Source organism: Pseudopipra pipra, chromosome 2 (genome assembly GCF_036250125.1).
Source record: "Pseudopipra pipra isolate bDixPip1 chromosome 2, bDixPip1.hap1, whole genome shotgun sequence".
Lineage (NCBI taxonomy): Eukaryota > Metazoa > Chordata > Aves > Passeriformes > Pipridae > Pseudopipra > Pseudopipra pipra.
Genome location: NC_087550.1, coordinates 91,149,221 through 91,176,780, shown reverse-complemented (window position 1 = coordinate 91,176,780; position 27,560 = coordinate 91,149,221). Strand labels below are relative to the sequence as shown.

General features: G+C 40.1%; 2 protein-coding genes across 3 annotated transcripts in view; one reads left to right on the top strand and one right to left on the bottom strand.

Moving 5' to 3' along the window:
- Nucleotides 1-27,440, top strand: part of ST6GAL2 (ST6 beta-galactoside alpha-2,6-sialyltransferase 2) — a 52,976-nt gene extending 25,536 nt beyond the window's left edge. For both annotated transcript variants that reach the window (XM_064646380.1, XM_064646379.1), the window contains exons 2-6: nt 1,410-2,409; nt 6,820-6,917; nt 10,021-10,122; nt 11,217-11,391; nt 22,298-27,440. In XM_064646380.1, the coding sequence (XP_064502450.1) occupies nt 1,467-2,409; nt 6,820-6,917; nt 10,021-10,122; nt 11,217-11,391; nt 22,298-22,563 (1,584 nt within the window). In that variant the 5' untranslated portion in view covers nt 1,410-1,466 and the 3' untranslated portion in view covers nt 22,564-27,440. The remainder of the gene's footprint in view (nt 1-1,409; nt 2,410-6,819; nt 6,918-10,020; nt 10,123-11,216; nt 11,392-22,297) is intronic.
- LOC135410081 (pinopsin-like) overlaps nt 15,074-27,560 on the bottom strand; it is a 79,592-nt gene continuing 67,105 nt past the window's right edge. The window contains exon 5 of the mRNA XM_064646382.1: nt 15,074-19,602. Coding sequence (XP_064502452.1) covers nt 19,375-19,602 — 228 coding nt within the window. The 3' untranslated portion in view covers nt 15,074-19,374. The remainder of the gene's footprint in view (nt 19,603-27,560) is intronic.

Genomic DNA, 27,560 nt, shown 5'->3' with positions numbered 1-27,560 from the left:
TGATGGTCAGGTGTGGGCAGGCAGTGTGTTATCAGAGGTGTGTAAGCTGTGTGTGCTGTTCAGATGTGATATGATGAGGTGGTGGCTCCTGAGGCACAGGCTGGTAATGAAAGCCAAGCCTGCCCCTACGCCCCTTCTCCTTTCCTAATCGCATCTGGCTGGTACAAGTGACTCTTAAGTCCCACCATTAAGTGGCTCTTGAAACAAATAGGGTTAGAAAGAAAACTTCAGAAGAAGGGGCTTCTCTTTACATTCAGATCAGTTAAGTGATCTGTCTCTAATTAGTACACTGATTTACACTGAAGTGTAGCAACTGAGGCTGATGATGACTATGGTGCAGGGAGGTGAATGGTAAAGGTTTATGATAGGGAAGGGCTGTACTTTCTTCAGTCAGCTTTGTAACCGATGCCCACACCACTTGATTAAGAAAGTGGGTTCATGTAAGGGCTTAGCGTGCTTGATGGTCCAGCAATGTGTTAGTGTATTTTCCTTGGAACACAGCCCCCTCGGTCAGACTTTATTTCATTTGGACCATGCATGCCTCCACTAATGCACAAGCTGTCCAAAACCCCCAGATATTAGTAGAGCACAGATTTCCAGGTCTAGTTCTGGCATTCTCTACCCACCCCCTTTATGTAAATCTCTATATTATCCTAAAGGAATGTGTTTAGATAGTTGTGCCATCCATTCTCCTTTTTGGAAAATACAAACCCCTCAGACCCTGATGTGCAGAACTCCTTCATTCCAACTCAGTGGGCATGCAGCATCCAAGCATCCATGGCAGAGGTACAGCAGTCATTCTTACTTGAGTCTGGTACTGGGCAACAAATAGCCACTCGTGCTGTGCCAGTTCATACCAGATGAGGAAAAGGTTCCCCTCTGGTAGAATGCCCCCTTATGCCTCCTGATGATATCCACAGAGCACCATCCTTTCCAGGCTGTGGGCAGAGGATGGCTGCCAGCTTAGAGTTTGTCCCTGCCTAGTCCCTCTGGGGACAGCCTTGCTCACAGTTCCACTACATAAGGACTTTCAATGGCAAAAGAGAAGACAGCTAATATTGTTCCCACTGTGCATGCAGCCAGGCATGGGTTTTGCTTTTGCTCTCTTAATGCTACACTGGGTATATCAGAAGCAGGCAGGCACATGATCTCCCTGAAGGCAGGATCCAGTGTTACTGTAGAAACTGGCCACCAGCTTCTTTTGCAGCTAGCAGCTGTCACGGTGTGGTTACAGCCAAAGCGTGTCACTCCTACAGTGTCTGCAGGCTCTGGAGTTTGTTTCTGCTACTGAATCTTCTGTGCTACAGCTTGGAGATTAATTCTGCACCTTCTATCAATGTGTGTTAAAATATTTCTGAATTGTATCTATTTTTAGAACAATTTTTAATAGTACTTGATGTTTTCTACAGGTTTCATTTTCCTTCACCAATACTTCAAGGCACAGAGGAGCTGGTAAAGGCATTGCCATGAAACCTAACTTGAAGCAATGGAAACAACTCATGCTGTTTGGTATCTTTGCATGGGGTCTTCTTTTCCTGGTGATGTTCATCTATTTTACAGATAGCAACACTGCTGAACCAGTTCCAAGTTCCTTTTCTTACATTGAAACTAAGAGACTTCTGCCCCTTCAAGGCAAGCAGAGAGTCATCATGGGAGCCATTCATGATCCATCATTCTCTGAAACCATTGATGGGAATGAGGTGCTTCTTAATGAAGATCTCCTAGGTACATTTAAATCAGGGACTGGAAGTTCTAAGAAATGGACTGTATTGGAAGATGCCTTTAGAAATGAAGATGAGTTTTTTCCATCCCAGTTAGGAAGAAAATCAAAAAGTGATTACCAAGTGAATGATGATTATTTATTTGCTGCTGGTCAGCCTCGGTCACACAGCCACCTTCAAGAGATAGAAAAATTCATCTCCGCTGATGTGAATAATGCAGAAGTAAATATTTTGCAGAACAACTGGAGCCATCAGAGAAGAATGAGGAGAAGGAGCATAAAGCATAGGAGAAGCCAGATGCTTGATGAATCTGATGACTGGGATGGGCTGTATTCTACAATGTCGAAATCCTTTCTTTACAAGCTTTGGAAAGGGGATGTCTCATCCAAGATGCTAAACCCTCGACTGCAGAAGGCGATGAAAGATTATTTGAGTACCAATAAGCATGGGGTGCGGTTCAAGGGGAAACGAAACTCCAAGTTGACAGGAGACCAGCTATTCTGTGAGCTAAAAGAAAGAGTGAATGTGAAAACAATAGATGGCAAGGAGGCTCCATTCTCCACTCTTGGATGGGAAAAGCACGTTCCCCAAATTCCACTGGGCAAATTATATACACATGGCTTTGGGAGCTGTGCAGTAGTTATGTCTGCTGGTGCAATACTGAACTCCTCTCTAGGAGATGAAATAGGTGGGTGAAATGCATCTATTCACGTGTATATATATGTATATGTGTGTGTTCGTGTTCATCTTTCAAAAGGTTCATTCTCCTCAAGCATAGATCTGTAAAGTCTGGTTGTTCTCTCTCCCCAGAGTTGCATGAATTCAAACTTATGGACTTAGTGAAGCTGTTCCTTTTCAGGACAATATAACTGAAAACAAAATCAGGCCTGAAGTCATAATTTAACTTTAAAAAAACAATTATGCTTTCTTGTCATATTACAGCCTGCAGTATGAAGGAGGCACTGGTTTCATCAGGTCTGCTGTATTCAACATTTTTCTGCAACATGCGTTTATTTTTAGCAGATCAAAGTCTTATTCAGGTTTTATTCTGCAAAGCGGTGTTGTACTGGTCTTTATTTTGCAGTGGCTCATAGAGGAATTGCTGTTATATTGCTGTCCCAAACTGAACTTTGTCTCTATGACAAAAAGCAGTAGAGTGTCTTCTTCATCTCTTGCATGTTTAGAGTTCACAGACATAAAGAATTCACACCCTTGTGTAGCTTCATGCACTGAGATCAAGTCCCCGGACCTCTTTTCTGAGACTGAATTTAAATGAGTTCAAGTACCTTCACCCATTGTTTTTCCATTGCTGCACTGAGTCAGTGAGCTTGCGGGTTTGCTGAGATGTCAGTGTCACTCAAAATTCCTCACCTCAGGGTGGGAGTTTTGTGGTAGCTATTCAGAAAAGGATTGTGGGGCCATAAAACTAATTCAGGTCAGTTTTATTTTTTCTTTTTAAAAATGAATGCTACTACACTACTGTGTTATCGTCTCAGTAGGTCTTCATTTTAGTAGTACATGTGCAGTATGCTAAGTGGGTTGAAAGAAGGAGGAAATGTATGTCTAAAACTTGTTTCTGGAACAAGAAGAGTTATCTCCTTCAGCTCTTTTTAAAAACCTTTTGATGTTCACTCATTAATCCTTGCATGTTCCAGGACTTCACATCACAGTACTTTATCACATGGTATCACCTCTATGACACAGATGGGTTTCGTACAGGTTTCCTTTAAATCTCCGGGATATGTTAGATCTGCTAGTGTTATCAAACTGTTATGCTTCCAGCATAGCAGAGGTGCCCGGCTGGCCTGCAGCTAAAATCACACCTGGGTAACCCCCAATTTCACATGAAGAACGTGAAATTCTAAATTCACTAATTTAGAAATCTTTGAGGTGAAAAAGCTTAACAGTTCCTCCCTTCTCCAACATGTTATCCTTGTGTGAAACAGAATCTTCCATCAGTGTTCCCTGGTACCCAGTTTACACTAGTATGGATTAGTGCTGTACTGGAGAATCCATAGCACGTTGTGACATATTTACATAATTTTGTATTACAGCATGCTCCATGTCATATTTGCACATTCGGGTGCAGTCCAGGTATGGACTTTGATGCTTGACATAGTACCTGGGCTCTGCTTACTCCTGTGTGTACCCATTTTCTCTGGAAGATTCTGGGCACAGAAGCTTATGCCATTTTCTACAGAAGAGCTTTTGATTTAATTGGGAAATTTTCATCTGATGCTGCCTAAAGGGAGGAGATGGGGTTTGATAAGGCCTACACTAGATCCACTAAATCAGGTTGCTAAGGGCCCCATCAAACCTGGCCTTGAACAGTTCCAGGGATGGGGCATCCATAACTTCTCTGGGTAAGCTGTTCCAGTGCCTCACTAACAGAGTTTATTCTAGCGACTCCTCACTCGTGGTTTCTCGGAGAGGGTCTCAGTGGCGTGATCCCCCTTCAGAAGGAGGAAAGAGTCACCAAGTCTCCTCTTTGGATTCCAGGGGCAAAAAGTGGTTTATTCGAAACTCCCGTGGGCTTTTAAGGTCTCTGGGGGAGGGCTTAGAAGGAGGAATGTGATTGGGCCAAGGTCTGGGGAAAAGGGAGTGGCTTGAGGGCTCTGCTAACCAATGGGGGATACAGGAGGACCAAAGTCCAATAACAAGCCAGGGATTGGGAAGAAGCAGATGAGACAACCAATAATGCTTGTGCAGGGGCGGGGACCGGTTTGGGGAGGGGAGACAACATGGCACTGTGTGGGCGGGGGCCGCGGGGGTAGGGGAATTACATAGTCCAGGGAAAACTGTACAATAAAAATGTGAATTGTCAGTGTTCTTCCACTCCACTCGATCCCGGAGAGCTGCCGTTGTGATGGACCTGCTTCTAAAGTTGTTCTTTCCAGGATTCATAGTATTTACATTCTCCCACACCTCACTACACTCACAGTACAGAATTTCTTCCTTATATCTAATCTAAACTTGCACTCTTTCAGTTTAAAGATATTGCCCCTACATCCCTACATTGCCCCTACACATCTGTGTAAGAAGTCCCTCTCCAGCTTTTCTGTAGGTCTCCTTTAGGTGCTGGAAACTACTATAAGGTCTCCCTGGAGCCTTCTCCTCTCCAGGCTGAACAACCTTAATGCAGCCTGTCTTCATAGGAGAGGTGCTCCAGCCCTGTCTGACCATCTTAGTGACCCTTCTCTGGACTTGCTGCAACAGGTCCATGTCATGCCAGTTTTTCCCACTTAAAATGGAAAACGGAAGCTCCAGCATGTTTGTATTATTGAAGTTATAATTCCCCCTGCAGAGTCCAGATTGTGTGTGTTACAGCTGAGCTCTTGACCGTGCCTTTCCACCTTCTCTCTAATCCTTGAAAAAGTGATAGTCTGACCACAAAGAAAAAGTTAAGAATGCTCTTTATCCCTGTGCATGCACATCTGTAGGGGAGGACTGCCCTCTCCCAGACCTGGCATGAGGGCTACCAGCTCTTGGTTGAAAATGCAAGTGAACCTGACAGTTTGGAGGCACCAGAGGTGCTGCTCTGTGGACTCAGCCTGCCATTCCTGCTGAGCACCTCCATGTCCACATAGGCACGGCAAAGTCAGCAACAGTGGGGAAAACACTCCATACGTGACTTCTGGGTTTAGGGCTGTACACCCTTGGTTGATGACACTGCTGCAGCCAAAAGTCCTTACTTTCAGAACTTAAGATGGGTTTACAAAAAAAAGATGGAGAGGGGCCTTTTTATGCAGGCCCCTGATAGTGACAGGACAAGGGGGAGTGGTTTTAAGCTAGAAGAGGGGAAACTTAGATTAGATGCTAGGGAGAAATTCTTTACTATGAGGGTGATGATGCACTGGAACAGATTGCCCAAAGAAGTTGTGGATGCCCCATGCCTGGAAAAGTTCAAGGCCAGGCTGGATGGAGCTCCAAGCAACCTGGTCTAGTGCAAGGTGTCCCTGCCCATGGCAGTGGGATTGGAACTAGATGATCTTTAAGGTCCCTCCCAACCCAAACCATTCTATGATTTACTCTCCAAAGGGGAAAAAAGGCATAAGAAAGCAGCAGCAAAGGACTCTTCCCTTCCTAGGCCTTTAGCTCCCTCTTCTGTGTTCCTATTAGCAACACAAGCAAAAATGTTAATTTATTTTCCACCTTTTGCCCTCCTTTCCCCCACCTCTCTGACTATTTTTAAATCATAGAATCAGCTGGGTTGGAAGGGACCTCCGAGATCATCAAGTCCAACCCTTGATCCAACACCGCTGTGGTTACTAGACCATGGCACTGAGTGCCACATCCAGTCTCATCTTAAAAACCTCCAGTGAAAGAGAATCCACCGCTTCCCTGGGCAGCCCATTCCAATGCCTGATTACCCTTTCTGTAAAGAATTTCTTCCTAAATGAAAGTAGGTATGGAAATACTGTGCAAGTATAACACACACTCCCATCGTGATCATGCTGTTTAATGAGAGAACCAGTTATTTTGGCATCACTGGGAAGTAACAGGGATCTGTGATCAAACCCCAAACTTCTAAGATCTTTAAGATGGTTTTTGTGTGTGAGCAGATATGTGGGCTGGCTTCCCTACAGAGGCTCTTTAAGACCGAGTTTGAGAATAAGTACATGGTATGATTAATAGGCTTGGGGTAGTCTGGGATTTTCAGGTATTACAAAATACTGTGAAACACAAGCTTATGGTTAAGCATTGTTATTCATTCAAATGTGCAATTAGATATCTTTGTAGTGTACATGCTTTTGCATGGAATAATTCTTTGTAAATTTTGTGATAGAAGTAGTGAGCAATTGTCTGTACTGGGTGTACTAATAATCTTCCCACATTAAGTTTATCCAATTAAGAGAAGTATTTAAGTATTGCAAGCTAAATTAATAGGCGGTTCTGAACTTGTTTTTCACTGGATTTTACGTTAATAACATATGGCAGATGCAAGAGGATTTTGTTTGCGCATAGTAGAATGTTTATCATCCTTAAAATATCAAGATTAGGAGAAATGTGTAAATTTTGCACTGGTTTAGATAATTTGTTTTATTTTACTGTTCTATTTACTAAGAAAAACAAGTTACCCCCTCATTTATGCTCCTAGATTCTCATGATGCCGTTTTAAGATTTAATTCTGCTCCAACACGTGGCTATGAAAAAGATGTTGGAAATAAAACAACCATGCGGATTATTAACTCTCAGGTAAGATCTTCCTTCTGTGAATTCAAGTCAATGTCACTTCTGTACAATATGACATTAAATTAATAACCTCTGAGAAAGTGTTGGGTAATCTGTGAAGCTGCTAGTGATTCAACAGTCATGATGTAGAGAAGGTAAAATTTTTCCCTTACAGGGATGTTCACACTGCTGTCAGTGTAGAGTGATTGCGGTAGTTACTTGATAGCCTCATTTCAATAAGTGGTTTGTAAAGTTTCTCATGTGTCCTGCATCTGCAGAGGCTCTGCAGGATGCCAGAGCTGTCAGTATAGAAGACCTTTGTCACACTGTCTACAGGATCTTCACAAAATCCTGGCTGTGGTGATCCCAAAGCTCTTTCCTCATATTTTCCAGTTCTCCAATTATTTTCTTGCTGGAAGGCAAAAGAAATGGAAACTGAGTTGTCTTAATGTGTAGCTTAAGTCATCATTCTTCAAAAATTTAGAATGAAGTAGTAAAGAACTTTAATGTACACTAATTATTACACATTAGGCGAGTTTGTTCATCTGAATGGAAACAGAAAATGGGATTTTCTGCATATGGGTGTCAACAAATAACCGTGCATTGAGCTACAGTGACACCTTATGGTTGAGAGTAGTTTTTCAGTTTTGAAAAAGGTATTGCCTGAATTCCAGTCTTGGGCAAACCAAACCTCTCTTCTCTTCATGAAATGCAGACAAAAAGCAACAACAGAATTACTGTGAAATTTTATGACATATTGAAATTTTTACTTAGTCAACACCAGGACATACATGTGTACATACTGGTACATACCAGTACATACTGGTGTTCAGCCAGTACTTACATGGTTGGCCATGTAAGCATGCTCTGTGCATACTTATTCTTGCTGAAGAAGAACAAAATTTTCAGTTACTGTGATTCTTATGAGTTCATTTTTTTCTTCCTCTTTAGGTGTGTTCTTTGTGTGTATAAACTCATGTTCTTTGCCATCGTGATCTGGATTAAATATGCCCCCTTTCTTTTGTTTGGGGAAGAAAGCAGAAATATCTTATTCTGGCTTTAGTGCTGAAATTGGTGTATCAGAGAACATGGATTTTCATGTAAATGATTTTACTTTTTTGGGTTTTGTTGGGTTTTTTTCCTTTCCTTGATGGTTCTCTGTTTCAGTGTTTGCCAAAATGTCCTGGTGCTGACCATGCCTGAACTTGTGCCAGGCAAGGAGAAGAGTTTAGAAAATTCTTATAATTGACTAGACTCAGTAGGCTCCCTGTAGCAGAAGAGAGAAATGCTCTCAGGGAGTGATCTGAGCTTTGTTAGCTCTCCAGCGAATTCTGAGACATTAAATAGTTAAACTAGCTGCTCTCCACTGCTCAGGGCAGGGCAGACTGGGGTCCTCCTGGCTCCCAGAGCTGCTGCAGTATGCTGCCACTGGAGTGGTAATGGAGGGTCCCATGGTCTTCTCTTCTGCACTGTTATAAGGCTTACTCCCCGTAAGAAACAGAAAACAGAGGGCACGCTGAAGTTCTTGCTGGGTCAGCTCACACGGCTTCCTCACAAGTGCTTGTATTCCCACCACCTTTCTGCACCTTCAGAGAGGTCAGAAGCCACCCGTGATACTCTGGCCACCTGCTGAGAAACTAGTGTTGTCCTCTCTGAGAGTGAAATCTGCACAGGCCACGTGATGAAAGTGGCTTTCCCTACCAGTACTGAAGCTGGGTCACCTATACAGGTTTACTGACCCTCCTTTCCTCCTTGATGTTGAAAATTCCTATATTCACTTGATAAAAAGACTGCTGTGGCCCACTTCCCTCATATTCTCTGCTGTCAAAGCTCAAAGGACATGAAAGAAGACTATGCAGCTACAACGTATATTGTTATTGCAGGAAAAAACTCATCTCATACATATGAATGCAGACTCACTGAGAGCGAAATTTGTGTGAACGCTACCTCCAAAGGGCTCTTGCTTCCTGAAAGGCAAGTAAGAGCTCCTTTGTGTGGTAACTCTGGAACTGAGCTTTTAAAATCTTGACCTTTTGGTCTGTTTACTCTGTACTCTCAAAAAAGGAGTTTACATTCTGAGGTGAAAACTGCTCTGAGAAATGGAGTTGGGGATGCTGATAGCAATATGACTAATTCTGTTCTTGTTGTAGAAGGCTGATGGAAATCATTAAGCTCAAAGTTTATGGTAGGGAAAACATTGCTATGGCAACAATATTGTTTTTCTGAAGAAAAATATGCATAATCAAATACGACTCATTGGATCCTAAAGGGAAATGAAAATTAATATGAATTTATTTGTCTGGAATGTTGATTAGTTTAACAGCTGGAACCAAATTCATGCTGTTTTGACTAGTGCTGAAGTCATTCAGCTTGAACCTGCCTGACATTGGAGGTACCAGGGATCAAAGAGATCTGGTTACACATGGAGGGTTCTGGAAGGGGTGAGCCAGCAGGAGCGAAGAGTAAACTTCCAGTGGGGTAGGAGGATCAGGCAGAGTACCAGGAGATGCAGGAAGGAGTTATATGAGAGCAGTTGATTTGAGCAAAATGACAGTTACTTCAAATATAGCCCTATTGTGTGCCTGCTGTTGGAACTGGTTTTTTAGGTATACCAAGTCTGTACAGTCATGGTCTAATTTGCCTTTCTGGAGTTACTTGAAATGAGACTGACTTGTTGTTGAAATGAGAAAGCGACCACAAAGTTGGTAGGGGGTGGGCAGCAGGAAAGACATTACCCTTGGGGGCTGTAGCCCTTCAAAGAAAGCTGCTCTGTGTCTAAGAGGATCCTGCAGGCGGTCTTAAAATAATGTACCTTTCATTTTCAAGTTCCAGAATACAAGGTAATGTTGATATACAATTATGCAGCATCTCAAGTGGTCCCATCACATCCCTCACAGATGGAGAGTAATTCAGCATACTGCCTATTCAAACTGTCATGACTGCTGTTTATGGTTAAGCTCTTTTTTTATATGTTTTCTTAACAAAACAAGATGCTTAAAATCCACCAGAACTAAAGCAGAACAAATAGCAACCTGGATAGGACTGTTTATTTTAGATAAGGATTTTGCATTTTTCTGGATCCCACATGCTTTTAATGGTGTCCAATTCTTTGCATCTATGTTTGCAGATTCTCACCAATCCAAACCATCACTTTGTTGACAGCTCCTTGTATAAAGATGTTGTCTTAGTTGCCTGGGATCCTGCTCCCTACTCTGCAAACCTGAATGTGGTAAGATGTCCGCTTAGACCTTTCTTCCCAATCAGTTGAAAGCAGTGGAAAAAATGAATGTATTTACCACTATAGTCTCCTTGTTCTCACTTTTCATGATGAACCCCAGGGTCTGTCTTCATCTGAGTGGAGAATGCTATTTCTTCATGAATTGGTCAAAGCTGGTTTATTGGTCAAAAACTTTTCTGTAGCATTTGTCCTAGAATGCACTGTTCTGAGATGCTAGGATAGATGGATGATGGTGTTTGTTTGAAAAAACATTGTTATTTTCACATAACAGTGAGTTTTCTGTGTGCTTGCCAAGGAGGGAACATTGCTAGATTTCAGAAGGAGGTTTTATCAGGAAAGGTGAAAAATTGCATCCATTTTTCCCCACCTTCCCCTCTGCCTTCCCAAACAAAATACATCCTAGTGAAAATCTCTTCCCCCTTTCTCAGGCCTTGTCCTCCACCAAGTCTTCCCTTTATGTCCACTGTCACACAGCCATCTGTGCCCTGCCATCCACCCCCTCACCGAGAGCAGCATATGTCCACCTGGTTGTCACTGGGGGAGTCTCTGCTTTGGCTGTTGCTGCAGCTCCAGTAGACAAGTTGATCTGATGGCTTTTGGCACAGGGAGCTTGGAGCTGAGCAGGCTGCAAAGTAGAAACTAAGCCTTCATCTGCTGAACTCCCTTAGCAACAGATGCTAGAGGCTGCCTGCCTCCTACGCAGGCTGCCATCAGTCTGCCTCGTGTGCTGCTGCTGCCTCCGGCAGGGACAGGGACACTTTCAGAGGAAGATTCACCCTCAGGGCCAGATCTCACGTCAGGGCTCTTTGAACCCCTTTTTTAATGTGGATCTGTGAGGGGGAGATAGGGTTGGCTTATCCCACAGCATTCAATTATTTATTGGGAGTCTATGAAGAAAGAAAACAGAATAGCCCAGAGCGAGGAATGCCTTTCTAGCAAAAACATCTACCAGTGCAGGCTGCTTTTGTACCTTTGCTTCTGTTCTGCAGAATCCAAATGAAGCCTGTTTATGTTATTGTACATATAGTGTTCAAAACACATTTGATACTATTAGATTAAAAAACATCTTACTTTTTTCCTTCCAGTGGTATAAGAAGCCAGACTACAATCTGTTCACTCCCTATGTACAGCATCGTAGGAAGAATCCAACCCAGCCGTTTTACATCCTCCATCCAAAGTTTATATGGCAGCTCTGGGACATCATTCAGGAGAACACTAAAGAGAAGATACAGCCCAACCCTCCTTCCTCGGGGTTTATTGGTAGGTGTATCAAAGATGGTCCCAGTAGACATGTTAGATTTTAAAAAAATTAAAAATGTGTGCATTGCATGAGGATCAAGTCCATACATGTGTACTGTTTGTTCTTGGCGCTCTCTATAGAAACAATGACTAGCAAAAACACAGAGTATGAGAACTAGAAAATAGTTGAGTGAATTGATGTTCTGCTTTGTTGCCCTTCACATCCATAGTATGCATACCATATCTCTAAAACATTCATATATCTGTAAGAAATTTGTATTATTCCATATTAATTTATGTGTTGAGCACCTACTAAATTCTGAAGTTCTTTGTTGGGATCATAAAGCAGGGATGCATCAGACAACAAGAGAAAGCAGATGGCAGATCATAGAGGATGAAATCAGTGGCAGGCCAAGCTGTATTCCCTACACAAGCCAAGTATTGGGATTTCTCATGCCCTATCATGGTTTCCAGTGCTCATTCTGAGCACTTCCCTTCTTCTCTTAAAGCAGTAGAGTTTCGCTGTATTTTTTGGTCCTTCCTTAGTATTTCTTGGGGATAATTTGGCACTGTGCCCACAATTCATACAGCAGAACAACTTATCTGATGCTCGGCAGGTGCCGATCATGAATGTCTAAAGGATTCTAGTGGAGTAGCAAGGCTGAGTCAGAGTCATTCTTGCGCCTGCTGCTAGAGACACAGAGGGCAGTAGAGCTTCAAATACCCTCTTCCGCTTTAGAAACTCCATCCTTTCCTCACTGACGTTGTGATATCAGTCTATGTGTTTGCTGCAGTCAGAAAATGTTCTTTTTATACTTTTTATCTGAATCTGAAAGCAAAGACACCTGAGGTTGCATCTGATAAGGGAATACCATTTTTGAGCATTTATTTTGGGTTCTGTATGCAGTAGTGGCATCCTAGGATATTGTGGAGCATACCAAAGGCCTTAGAGAGGGTGCTGAAGCTCTCAGAGGGATGACATGAAGGTGTCTGGGAGATGCCCATCTATGACCTGAGTAGTGGGTTGTGCATACCTGGAACATGAGTGGAAAGAAAAAGAGGCCTTGTGTGATGTAGGAGGGTGGCTTGGCAGCTGGTTACTTCTTGAAGTGAGATGATTTTTTTTTTTTAAACCTGCTTGTGAACATTCATAGGGAGAAGACTGCTCACATGGAATGATCTCACCAGCTGCATTCACATTTTGCAGAAGTGTTTCTTGGAGCAATGAAGTTGTTGATAAAAATAGGTTAACAGCTGCTGATCATAAGAATAGTGAAGAGGATCACTGTGCTGTCAATCCGTACTTCCACCATACATAAAAAACACTTCAAAAGCTTCTTTGAAGAAATGGAGTTAATTTCACTGTAAGAACAGAGCAGTAATCTTCAATCCCAAATCTAAATGTTACTGACAAAAAAATATCCATCAAGCAGAGAAAGCTTTGAAAATATCAACCATTAAACAAGCAAAAGCATTAACAGCAAAAGCTGTATAGATAGAAATACTCTGGTGTGTACAGATGCAAATTCGCCTCCTTCTCTAGTGGGAATTTTACTTATATTGTTCATTTCCAAGGGGCAATGCTTTTTTGGAAATGCTGTCACTAACTTTCGAAAATACAAGGCAGTAAGACAAGCTTGTTGGGTGTTATATCCACCTCCTGTGATAACTAGCTACTGTTATGATAGATGTATTTTAAATATTTTATTAGGGAGAGGCTTCCTATTTTGGTTACCATATTGAATTGATGTCTATGCATTGCACATGTAACATAATCTAAACTCAGAGGTGGCACAGAAACAGCAACTGTGTATTGTCAAGAGTGGACATAAAGGGCAGGATAAAGCATAGAAAATATAATGCAGCTGGGCAGAAATCTGAAAAGTCACGTTAGTCTTCAGGTCAGGTATCTCTCAATCACTCATGCAGCAAATAATCCAGTTGGAACTGAAGCTAGCAGACACAACTGAGTGCACCTGTATGAAAGGGGTATCCTGAATACTGAGCTTCTACCTAATTCTTATAAAATCTATAAAATTAATTCCTATAGAATTAATAGAAAGATTGGGTACATGATGGCCATCATAAAATGTATCTTAATTTCAGGAAGGGAAAATTGTTTATTAAATGACCACACTAATAAATTAACCTGTGCTTAGAACAGCTACATGAAGGAAAATAGACTGCTGTTTAATAGAGGGTATGAATTTTCACAGACAGAGATATGCATTCCTGAATCTAAACAATTTATAGCATGGACCATAATGATCCTAATATCACAGAAAAGGTTAAAAAAAAAGTTCTGAATTAAGTGAGACACTTTTCTTTCAAGCTTTTTAGCCTCCAGTAGACCCAGTTTACAAAATTGGACAAATATATCAATTAAAACATGGAATAACACATTTTATGTTTTTCAGGAATGTGAAGCATGCTTTAGCTTGGTCTTACGTGGTTTCTTCAGTAATTACATTTTTTACCTGACAATTGTATGTATTTCTGCCTCTTAGCACTATTTTTAAGAAACTGAATCTTCCCAAAGGGAGGATACTTGGTGGAATGTGTGCTCACAGTGTTCTTCTGTAGCAATGAGTCGGCATCCTTCAGCATTGACTGATGTCAGGGGAATCTCTTAATGTTGTTAATAACTGTATTACAGTACTTGAGTCATAACATTATTAAATCTCTTGGAAAAGGGGCTAGTGGGTTATCTGTGGGGAAGAGGTAGTCTCTCATATGCTTTGACTTTAGAGGAATGAGAGAAAAGAGTAGAGGTAGGACTTTTTCCCTGGTTTCTTCACCATGTGGGAGCTAGGGAAAAGAATGGGTTTTTTGCATTTCCTCTGAGGTATGGGATACCCTGTATTTGCAAAAGTTCTGCCTGGAACCTCTGACTTCCCAAAACCCTACTAATCAGCTCTGCACCAGCATGTTGCTGAGGAGAGGCAATAGCATTGTGGCAGCTGGTGGTTGGGGTGAGGGAAGCACAGTGCATGTCCAGCTGTAGAAGGGAGAGGAGAGGATGGGGAGAGAAATATGGCACAGAGCAGGACTGGTTGTGGGGTAGGTTGTTTTTTTTGTGGGTAACAAAAAAAAAATCAAACAGGTTCCAACAGGATAAACCGAACGTTTTATTTTAATCTGAGAGTCTTTTTTGGGGTTTTTTTGGTTTACTTTCTGAGACACCAATGTGGACTTTTGCTAGCTTGTAACTTTGCCTTATGTGGCATGTCATAGCTAATGTTCCTCCTCATTATACATTATTTACTCTTTTTCTTCCTAATCTAATCCTATAAGAGCTTTGAGAACCCATTCTTGCATATTTTTGCATCATTTTTGCAGCTGCTGCCTTCATGCTTTTAAACAAATCCCTGCACAGTATTCTCGTCATCTTGCATTAGCATTAGGCCATTACCACGGTGGCTTTTGCAGTTAAAGTTGTTGGTTCATGTTTGGCTGAAAAATGGGTTTGCTAAATGAGTATTAATATGTTTACACCTCGTCTTGGGTGGGATGGTACTTTAGCATTCAGAAGGTTGGGGGCTTTTTAATATGTCTAGATTTGTTTGGCTCTTTTTTTTTCTTTTACTCCCAAATCAAAACATGGACTTCTTAGATTTTTACATTTTAGGTAGTCTGTGTTAAGTGGTAGTCTTTGTTATGTATTATAGCTTTTAGCGTAATATACAATCCACTGAACACAAAATAACTAAGCCCAGATTACTTTATTATTGGGAGAAAGGAAGTGTTGTTTGAGGCTTTACAGCTGACATTATAGTTTTAACAGTTACATGTCATTAATAGCTGATAACATTAATCTTCATTTGCATGCATCAAGACAATAGTACAAGCAAGGCTATCATTACACTGCAGCATTATCAGATCATTGTATGACTAAGAACTTAAATTTAAAATGGCTTCAGAGAGCATGTTGAACAGAAGTATGCAGCTGATCTCCAGCTCTGTTTAGAAGAAAATACACTTGCATGAACTGAAAGAAACAATTAGACATACTAAGAGTTGCCTTTATTGGTGTTACTTACTTGGCTGTTTTATCAGCAGTTGGTGAAGGAACAGGATAGTGCTTACTCTTTCCAGCTCAGTGTTGTTCAAGTATTAGCACACAATAAATAATACCTCCAATACATAAGCTTTAAATTATTCTTTGCTCTAACAAAAAGCACACTGAAATTTGAGTATCTCCCACTTCCCAAAATACAGACATAAAAGAGCAAACTCTCCTCTTAAATCACATAAAAAAATCTTTACTATTCTAGTGTATCACCCAAAATTGAATAATACATTTAAAATTATATGATATCATTGGTCAGCATTTTCCAGTCTATGCTCATATTACAGAGTATATTATTGTGATTAATGTATGGCTTTTTGCATTCACCATTAAGTGATAAATATGTAATTTTCTAGGTCTACTATGTAATGCAAGTATTTATACAGCAAAGATGACAAGTCTTGCACACTTTATTAAGCTTAGACACAGGGCCATTTGGTGACAGTTTTTCAATAAATAATTTGGTTTTCTTGTGTTTAGTATTTGTCACATAGTTCTTGAACTAAACAGAGGTGAAGGAACCCTTTTTTTAGAAACACGGTATTTTAAAAAGCCAGAACTACTTTTACTACATGTTCCAAAGAATAACTCAGGCACATTTGGCCCAGTTTCAAGGACTGATATATTTTCCTGTCATACCTGCAATCCAGTCAAGAGAGACTACAGAAGTAGAGTAACGTATAGAAACCTATACATTCTAAATGCTCTATGTTTATTTGTAATGCTTTCAAGTGCATAGATTAGCAAACACAAATTTACTAGTGTGTCTAGCTAAATTCTTTTCTGTAACTACTCTGTGGTGTTCATGAAATGAGACACAATATAATAATCAGATTATGTGTATCTAAATGTTTTCAGCATCTCTTACATTTTGTTAAAATGATTCTGCATTCTTCCTGAATGCTTGAATTACAATTATTATTCCAGATGCTTTCATACAGCATCTGTTGAGTCAGGTGTATTAAACTGTATTTTATTTATTTGTAAACTAGAGAACATTCTTTTTTAAATCAGTGTGCTAAGCACAAAGCCTAATTGTACTATACAAGATTTGTGTTGGAAAATCAAAACCTTTGGAGTTCTTCAAATTGCCAAGAACAAATTGAAAAACATTTTCTCCTTTTGATTAGAATCCATAGTATATGTTCATTTATATAAATCATCCATGCAAGGAATTTAATTGTCATTTAATTCTGGTTTAAATGTTCTCAGTGCAGATTGTAAAAGCTCAGTTTATTTGTGTCAGTTGGACTGAGTTTAAACCATACCATACTTCCTAACACTATAGATATCTGCCAAATTGGAAAAAAGGTAACACATCTTTATAAGAATTTTGAAATACTAATATATAATATTTTGAAATACATAATACTGTATTAGCATCTAATATTGTACTGTTATAACAAAGCTGCCATTTGACTGTTTCTCTGACAACCACATAATTTCTTAGGAATAACACATTTTTTAGTATTTTTTAACGAGTATTCTATGCTCACAATCCTTTTTTTTTTTCACAGTGTGGTATTCTTGTGCTGACAGCAAAGGAGCTTGTGATACCTATGTCAGGTGTGGGTAACTGCACCAGTGGCACATTTCGTCACACCTCGTTTTCATTTCTTCTTACAGTGCTCCTGGAAAAGCCCATTATAGTACTTTTTCACTAAGTTCCAAAAGCTACTTACATAGGAGAGTAGAGGAGAAGGTTCTTGATAGCGAAGCTCCAGACTCTTATTTTCAGTTTCTGTCTAGTCACAAAGTTCCCTGTAAGTGAACAATTCATCCCATCCTAAAGGAGACATCTAAAATAAGTCTGAGTTCTGCCCTAGAAATACCTGTCTCCTGCATTGTCTGTAAAGAATGCTTTAGATAGCAAGGTCAGAGATGGGCATGAACATTTCAGTAAGATTAATTCTGTTCAGACTCTATATGATGTTGGGACGGTGACTGTCTCATCCTGATTACTAATAGCTCCTTAGGTCATGTGTAAGCCAGTCTGTGCCTTTTTGTATTTAGTAATTGTGCATTGACTGAAAATTAACATAAGGACTGTTAACAAAGGCAAATATTGAAGTGGAAATGGAAATATGGAAATTGTTCACGCTACAGGTTATCAAACAATGCCGTTCTCATTCATACTGATAATCCTGAAGGAGTGTTGAGATATGAAACAAACTCCTAGATGAGGTTAAATTGATGTGAAAGTACACAGACAGAAGAAATAAGTATATAGATACATACTCCATGGGCAGTATAGGGAAAGGAAATAAAACAAGGCACACTTGGACACTACAGGTTAATAATACCTGTGGGAGAAAATGCTAAGAAATTCAGCCACAGAAGAAAAACCTAGGAAGCAATAGTACAGAAAGAGATGTGTACAGATAACAAATAGAAAGCAACATAGGACTTCTCAGAATAGATGTCCAAGCAAAACGGGTTAACAGAACCAAGATTAAGTCAGTAAGCAGTCAGGCACATACCTCTTCTTATTCTTATTGAGACTGCATCCAACACATAAAAGTTCGAACATAATGTAAAAAAAAATTTGGGGTTATTTAAGTGCCAAAAAGCTATTGGCAATTTAAAAAATTCTTAAGATCACTGAAGGTGATCTTGAAGAGAGAAGGGAAGATGGGAAAAATGAGTTGTGAGGTAGATGAAAATATAGACAGCTTGGCACACTTATACCTGCTGGATACAGGTGTCAGTAAATCACTGTGATGTTGTTCAAACCAAGCAGAGAGAAACTGAGTTGAAGAGTGGTATTAAAAAACATGGGATGGAATGTGAGACCTGTAGTCTGGGGAGCTCTGTTGCCAGCCCTGTCTTAGGGAATTAAGAAAAACAAGCTAGACATCACATTAGAAAGAAAATAGAATAAAAACCGAATATATCCTAGTACATGGACTAATGTAAATGTCCTAATGTCTAAACTGGTGCTGTTCTTTTAAAGATGCTCAATTAATGTTTTTTTTGTGAACTGAGTTTGCAGTAATAGCTCTACAATACTAAGACTGTCCTATGTGGAGGGGAATTCACATCCTTCAAGGCATGAGACAGAAATTAACCCATTTCTTTCCTGTTTTTAGAGAGGACTGTATTCATACAAAGAAGATGGCTGGTTTGGATGGTTGGCTGTACCACACTTGGTCTCCTTGGCTGGAGGTCATTGGTGTTAGAGGGGCTAAAGGAAGAAGTGTCTGGCACTGATCACCATTTTTCCCCAGAGTAGGGTTTGAGCATTTGATGTGTGCATGAGGTCTGGAAGTATCAGGAGTGTTCCTGTTTCCACTAGGACAGATAAGCCTCCAGCACAGGGCCACTGCTGAATGTGGGAATCTCTACATGTTGTTGTAGCTCATCTTTCAGTTTGCTGACCCTAGACTTCAACACAAGAATGTGCTATAAGTTAGCTGTTACCACTCAGAAACTAGCTTGTCAAGTCACTGTCTTTCCTCCTGCCAAACATCACTGTCCAGCGTGAGTGAAAATGTGAGTGGACTGTCAGAAGTTACAGTTATTTATGAGCAATGTAATCTGAAATCTCAAGATATGCACTAGATGGAAGAAAGCAGGAAAGGTAAGGAGCTAAACTAGATAGCCCAACGTGCCTTTTAGATTGATTCTGGAGGGCACTGAACCAAAGATCATTAAAAACTAAAACTACCACTTCTAAGTCCTCCTTTAATTAATTTACAGGAAAGCCATTGATACTGTTTAAAATTTTGTCATCATGGAACCATACCTGGCAGTTATGTGTCTATCTTTACTGTTATTAAGGAGATTATGAAAGAGTCACCATTTTTGTTCTTGACAGTTTTCCAATCTCACAAATGGCAACTTCCTTTATTACTTTTAAAGTAAGCTTAGTGATGTGGCAGTGAAATAAAACACACTTTGGTTAAGGCTTGTACTTTCCATCAGAGCCAATTTTCCTAAGACTGTGGTGGTATAGCTTTTGAAATTGGCTCCAGGCTTGGCTCTGAGTGCAGGAGAGAAGTCACTTTACTGTCTCTTTCTGGATATGGTTCATTGTTGCACACATTTCCGCCATCCATCCTTTGATTCAGCTGGATGACAGTTACCTTGGAGTGGCAGGTGGGCTCTCCGTTAGTGGAGGAAGGAGATTGGCAGTGGAAAAGCTGACGAAAGCATTTGTAAAACTGAAACAACAAAAAAACAATTCAAGACATAGGTGCTCGGCAGGCTACAATTCCTAGCATCTCTGTAACACCTTCAGGGCAAGGAAACATGGTTTATTAAGCTTGTATCTTTTTCTCAAATAGGGTTTAAATATTTTTTCATCATGAATATGTGTTTCTTGCTGCTTAAGACTGAAGTTCACTTAAATTTGTTAAATTCTTTAAAATTGATACACTTAGCTCTTCTAAGACCATAGATTCTGTAAAGGGTAAAGCTGTAGAACAATATAAAAGATTTTCAGAACCTTTAGTTTATGATAAAAGAAGATTTAATCACAGAAGTAATTGGTTTACGGTTACTTCACACATCAGGCAGGGAAAAAATCAATTTTGATAATCTAATGATACACAGCAGGGAGAACATAGGGTTCTTTTCATTAGGAAGCCATTGAAATCTCTGTGTTCCCAAACTGCAGACTAAACTTCAGAAAATGACTCTGCTTAATTAATGAACCAGAATGATTTTTTTTAATTCATTTCACTTCTGAGATAAACACATCATGCAGTGGGTGAGCAATTGGCTCACAGGTCAAGCACAGAGGGTAACTGTGAAGGGGGTAATGTCAGACTGGTGACCAGTCACTAGTGGGGTAACACAGGGCTCCATCTTGGGCCCTGTGCTCTTCAACATCTTCATAAATGACTTGGATGCAGGAGTGGAAGGGATACTAAGCAAGTTTGCAGATGACACAAAACTGGGAGGAGCTGTTGACTCCTTCAAAGGGGGGGAGGCCCTGCAGAGAGACCTCGAGAAATTAGAGGACTGGGCAATCACCAACCATATGAAGTTCAACAAGGGAAAGTGCCAGGTTCTGCACCTGGGATGGGGCAACCCTGTATGTACATACAGACTGGGGAATGAGATGCTGGAAAGCAGTGCCACAGAAAGGGACCTGGGGGTCCTGGTCGATGGCAAGTTGAATATGAGTCAGCAGTGCCCTGGCAGCCAGGAGGGCCAACTCTGTCCTGGGGAGCATCAGGCAAAGCATCCCCAGCTGTTAGAGGGAGATGACTGCCCTGCTCTGCTCTTCACCGGTGCAGCCTCACCTTGAATATTGTGGCAGTTTTGGGCACCACAATATAAGATATTAAGCTATTAGAGAATGTCCAGAGGAGGGCACTGAAGATGTGAAGGGCCTTGAGGGGAAGTCATATGAGGAGTGGCTGAGGCCACTTGGTCTGTTCAGCCTGGAGAAGAGGAGACTGAAGGGAGACCTCATTGCAGTCTACAACTTCCTCGTGAGGGGAAGAGGAGGGGCAGGCACTGATCTCTTCTCTGTGGTGACCAGTGGCAGGATCCAAGGGAATGGCTTGAAGTTGTGTCAGGGGAGCTTTAGGTTGGATATTGGAAAAAGGTTCTTCTCCCAGAGGGTGGTTGGGCACTGGAACAGGCTCCCCAGGGAAGTGGTCACAGCACCAAGCCTGAGAGAGTTCAAGAAGTGTTTGGATGATACTCTCAGGCACATGATGTGACTCTTGGGCACAGTCCTGTGCAGGGCTAAGAATTGGACTCGATGATACTTGTGGGTCCCTTCCAACTCAGCATATTCTGTGATCTACCCAAAACACCTCTGATGTAACAAGAGTTACATCAGTTCTCATCTGTAAGTGCCAAGTGAGCAGAATTATACAGCTACCTCCTCTGAGAGCTGACACTCATATTCAGCAGATAGGGATACCAGTAAAGCAACAAGTGTTTCAATACATTTTCTACACAAATTTATTTTTTAAGTGAAATTTTTAAAAAAATAAATGGTGTCCAAGACTTACTTTATGTTATTTTCCTTTCACGTGGCTATGTGAAACAGAAAAGGCTTCCAGAAGCTATGATTGATGTGAAAGTATTGCAGTTTAGGCAGTGCTGTTGATCAGTATCTGGTATTAGTCCCTTTGAAAATGTGCAGCTGTAATAGTAAGATTTCTCTTGTTTCAAAGCTATAAGACCACAGTTGACAGTGCTGATGATACTTGGCCATTGACATGTGGCAGGAAATAAATATGTGCTGTCATTTTGTGGATTTCTCCTTGCTGAGCAGGAGGTGGTCAGGGGTTTTTCGTTGTGACAACACTGCTCTAAGTAGAAATTCGCTGCCTTTACCATCTCTCCATGATACTTTTCACAGAATTGTCAGAAGCTGTGGGCTTCTGTGCCACCACTGTATGGGTGATGTTTCTTTATATGCCCTTCTGCATGTATTTAGGCTTCCTTCTTGGCCATGTGTTCCTGCTTAGAGAGAAGTAAGTGGATGGAAAAGTGAAATTGATTCAAGTTCAGACTAAGAAAGACCAACATTGTAATAAGGTGGACATGTTTCAAGGATTCTTGTGTGGGATGTTTTGTGGACAGTACATAAGGTAAATGGGGGGAGGTGGGAAAGAGCAGTCTTCTCACTCAGGAGGCTGATGGTAAAATGCAAATCCATATAGGCTTTTTACTCTTTCTTTAGGGATCGAAATCTTTATGTATCAGGAACAAGTGAAAGCCGCTCTAATAAAAGGAACTATTGCTTCTCTTAATGATTTTACAGAGTTAGTACTTAAGGTGTGCAACAACAAAGGAAAGCGGGAAAGAAAAAGGAGATTGGATGACTGCAGGAAAAATTCCGCAAGGAAAATGAAACCTGGGGTTCACTTTTGTTTTCACTTCTTGCTCCAGGTATCCTCATCATGATGTCCATGTGTAATGAAGTACACGTGTACGAATACATCCCTTCAGTCCGGCAGACCGACCTATGTCACTACCACGAACTCTACTACGATGCAGCTTGTACCTTAGGGGCCTACCATCCACTGCTCTATGAGAAGCTCTTGGTGCAAAGGATGAACAAAGGTTTGCAGGATGATCTGTATCGGAAGGGGAAAGTCATTTTGCCAGGGTTCAAAGCTGTCAAGTGCCCCAAGAGAAATTTCTCACACTTATAGAAGTCAGTCCTTCAGAAACAATGTGCAATAAGGTACTACTGTTGTACTATAAACAAGAAGAGAATACTTGAAAAAACGTATCTTAGACCAATCTAGTCTTGAGTCTATAAATTGTAATTAAGTAGCAGGCATGAGAAATACTTCTTTTCTGAGCCTGAGTATTTATTACTGCTTTGCAAATAGTTACAGGAAAAAAAGCAAAGGCTTAGCTCATGAAGGTGCAAAGGACATACCTAGGCAGAAATATAATGTATCGTTGTTGGTGTGAGTGTCAGAATTTGTCGGTGGTCTCTTATGCCACATATGCTAGACTGTAATTTTTTTTAATGAACTTATTTAACTGTCAAACCTGACATTGTGAAACAGCCTCTATTGTTCGTGTATGTACAGAACGGCCAGTTGAACAATGCAGTGTTTCCCATGGCTTTGTAAGATTTTCAGACTCTCCCAGAATGAAGTAATTGCTACTCCAAGCTGTGCAGTCATTAACTGGAGTAGACTTTAATGCCTGCTCATGTGCAGGCTCAGTTACAGGCCTCCAGCTGTACAGGGGCCTTACGGTCGCTGTGAAGTCAGTGCAGTCAGAGGTGGCTGTACACACAGCCAAACCCATTAAACTACTGGATGTACTTCTCATGCCAGACTCCCATGCTCACACTGTCTGCAGAGGAAAGAGAGAAATGTCTCATTTCTTTAGATAAAAACAAACGTATTTGTAACCCATTTACGAAGACAAACTAAAGGATTTTCAGGAAGGTGTGAGATGGGCATGCTGCCTTCCCCCAGTCTGCACAATACAGAATATCCAGAGAAAGCCAAGGGAGGCTGTGCAGCTCTCACACATCACACTGAAAGCAAGCATAGAGGGGGGTCACCTTTCTGCAACAAAGATAGCATACAGGAATACAGACATTATTTGTTAAGTATTTCACTAGTATCTGAATCAAAGTCACTTAATCACAATTTAGTGCTGTTAAGAAAGTAGAGGAAGCATTCTGACACAAAGAAGACAATATCAGTATTTTTTACTTAATGTTTGAAAGACTATACCCCAGAGAAGCTGTAATGCCTCAAAAAAGCCTGACTACAGATTGCATATGGAGATAGTTTGATATTTTCGCTCAAAACACACAATGAGAATATTCTCTAAGGCATTTCTAAAAATATGCCCGATTGCTAATATATTTAAAATATTATTTTCCTTATTTTCCGAGACTTCTGTTTCAGATTTTCTAAGTGGCAGCATGTAAATGTTGGTTTTGGGTTTTTTTCAGTTTTTTGTTTTGTTTTTTCCCCACACATCTGTACTCTTTCTTTTAGAGTAAGTTTAGCAGGAACGTGTGTACACAAAAGCACAGCTATATCCTACTCATATCCATTCAGTAAAAAAGCAGACAGCTCAAAGAAACATTGAAAAGAATAGCTGAGTGGTTGTGGTGGAAAGTATTTTTTGTGTTTTGACTTAAACAAAAAGACTTTTGCCAGAAAGGCAAAAGAATGCAAACAACATTAATGACTATTTCATCTTCCATTGTAATGTAAGTATAATCACAAAATCCTTTTTCTCTCAGTCTGCTCTTTGGGAAGCATTATTTTCCTTCTTCTAAAACAAAGAATGTGTGTTTTACATAGGACTTAGCCTTCTTTTAGGGCTTTATGATGATCTTAAGATTCTTGCTGACAAAAATTATGTCCAGATGATCTAATAACTGTACTTCTGTGCTGTATGGATTGTTATGTCCATAAGTCATTTTGGTACATGTCAAAATGAATAGATTTTACTTATATTAGCCTTAGACTCTGGATATATTACATACCAATTTCTTTTTAATGTTATATATGGTGGCAACTTTTATTCTTAAAGTTAATAACATTGTTACTTAATGTGTGGGGAATAGATAACCTACATAGAACTAATCTATTTTTCCATATGTTTGGTACCCTGTTTGCAAAACATCCAGAGTCTGAACAGTGCAATCAAACAGGTCTCTCTCTCTGCTGTACACTGTTAGCTATGACATGTTTGTAAAAGAAGGGAGTTGATTAGCTTTCTAAGACTAGTGAATATGCTACTTTTCAGTAAGCAGGAAATTCTCAAGTTCCAAAGGAAAAAAATGAATATCACTTTGGCCTGCAGCCACTAACTTTTAACTTTGATTTTCACAAAGAAAAATACTAACTGCATTGCTCAATTACTCACAGCAGGATTATGTAGTATTACTTCCTCAAAAATTTGTCAGAATAATCAACATAGCTGTTGTACAGAACAAGGAAAATTATAAAGTTTCATCCAACAAGTGCTAAGCATACCTACTTATTACATTTATATCCCAATGCAGAACCAGGTATGAGATGTTACAAGATGAACTATATATTTTTAATTTACTGGACCGCACATTCAAGCCCTCACAGCCAAAATCTTTTCTTTGCCATATCCTTATTGTATGGCAGTCAGTCCTCCTTCCACAAGTGCAAATGTGGGTGCTGCAGCACCATCACCTCATAAGATGCTGCAGAGCTGTGCTGCAAATGCTTGCTCACAGAGAAGGAAGACCAACTTGGGGTACCATCTTTAAAAATAAGCATCCCTGGTGGGGCTTCCCAACACTGGTTTCCACTGTGATGTTTCACTGGTCTACCTGGTCAAACACCTTGTAGTTGCTTAAAGAGCATTTTGTCTCCTACCTTCTCTTGTCCTCTGGTTTTTGGCACAAGTGCAAGTTCACAAGTTATTGCTGTTAAGACAGTAGAGAGAGTTTTCTGACAAAAAGAAGAGGATATCAGCATTTTTTACTTAATGTTTGAAAGACTATATCCCAGAGAAATTGTAATGCCTGCAAAAAAATTTGTGTTTGAACTGCTAACTGAGCGCTCACCTCCACTTGCTGCAAGGGGGGAAGGGGCAGAAATAAAGGGGAAACATAAAGGACCTGTGGAGGTGCTCCCCCCACCACTGCTTACGCTCTGTCACAGTGGCATTGTTGCTTTTGTAAGAGCCCACCAAGTATTTCTGCATTAATGGGCATGTCCCCATCCCTTGTGAGGGCAGAGAGATCTTTACGAAGAATTGTGTTCACTAAATTTAAAACAATGAGCGTGCAACAATACTGAACTGTGTATCTTTTAAAAATAATAGAAGAGTGCTGCTTTTATATCTATATAATAAATGCAGGAATGTTAGAGGAAGTGCATTTTCTCACCAAGATCATGGGGCTTTTTGGGGAAAATATACAGGCATGGCTTTGTAGCTCTCCAGCGTGGTTGTTGCACATAAACAGAGTAGAACAGCACTGTAAACAAGAGAGGTTTGCACAAACCCAGCTTGTGAGGTGCATCATCAGCCAAGCAATTGCCTCTGCTATTGGACCCCTCAGCTCCCTTCACACCTGTTGCAGGTTTTAAATGTATGGAGTTTTACTGACAAGTAGGAACAAGTTGCCTTCAAACACTGTAGAGCCTCATTGCTGTGCCCTGGTGCTCTGGACAACAGCTGAAGTTAGCTGAAACAAACCGGAAACACAGCAGCAGCTTAAGGAAATGTGCTGAGTTTATGCTGAATTTCATTATGTTCCTTTTTCCCCACTGTGAATTCTATAGCTTTTCTAACTTGTGGTGCTCTATCATTTTATGCATTCAGCCTTTGGATGGTTAAATCAAGGTACTCTTCTGTTTATTCAAGAAAAAAAAAATCTTTTGCTTCATTTTGGGCCAAAATCTTTTTGCTAGAAAAAACCATTATATTGTTCTATTTCTCTATAGTTCTAAAGGTTACTACAGCATAAACGCACAGTTCAGTCAGTCATTCCTTGGATTAAACTACTACATCTTTTTTTACCTTGCTGTGCAGTTTTATGCCATGGAAACTCTGGTAAGTTCACTGAAATTAACATTATATAAGAAATAATGTACCTTTGGAGAGAAAGGGGGGTGATATAAACACTCTAATCTACATTCCTACTGTACAAATTTAAGTTAAGCATTGCTTGTCTTTAGTCAGGACACTTTCTTTGGTGAAGAGATCCAAATTCTGAATTTTTTGCTATAAGTTGCCAATGTCAGGAAAACCGAGACAGTTTTTTTCTTAAATGAAGACAAGTGTCTACATTCACACTCTGTTGCACAGACTGAATACAGTCATTTTAGAGACTGATTTAATTAAACAGAAATTTAAACACACGTGTAGACCAATCCGTAGTGGGGGTTTTAATTTCCTTTTTCTTCAGCAGTTTTTAAGGATGGAAAATGCCACTCGGACAGTGATACAAATGTACCATGAAAGGAATGTTAAATGAACTGACTGCAAAAATAAATGGCTACTGTTTTTCTCTTCATGCTCTCTAAAGTTGATGTGTATTGAATAAATGAAATCGTTCTTTCAAGTAGCTAATTCAGAAGCCTGTCACTAGAAAGCAACTGAATCTTTCCCAGCACAAAGCAGATACCTGATTTAATTGTTTGAAATTTAATGTAGCCCATGTCTGGGCATACCTGCATCATTGAATGAATTTTGACACTGTAGATGTCTTCTCTCTGGCTTAGTGATCAGATTCAGAATTTTGTTCTTGAAATAAGAGTTGTGTGTAAAAGCCTTACTTTTCTTTATATCATCTCATCACTCTTATAATATGTAGTCATTGAACTATTCAAATATAGACTGTGTACTTTTTTAATAGCTTTGAGACTTATTTTATATGATGATTTTTTTAAATGAATGTGTACTCTAATAACAAAGCTTAAGATTTTACAGGAGTCACATTTTTAAGCAGTGTTTGTATACATTTTAACACTTTTTATATTTTCTATTATGATTTTGTATATTTTTATGTATGCACAGTGTACAGATTTTTTCCTGTAAATAAAATATTTGTTTTCATTTGTTTACGAGTGCTGGTGTTTCCATATTGCCTTAAAGGAATGACACTGAACTGCTAGTGGAACAAAAGAGGGAAGGTGCCTGTCAGTTCTGCCCACAATTTCAGTGAAATCTCAAATGGAAA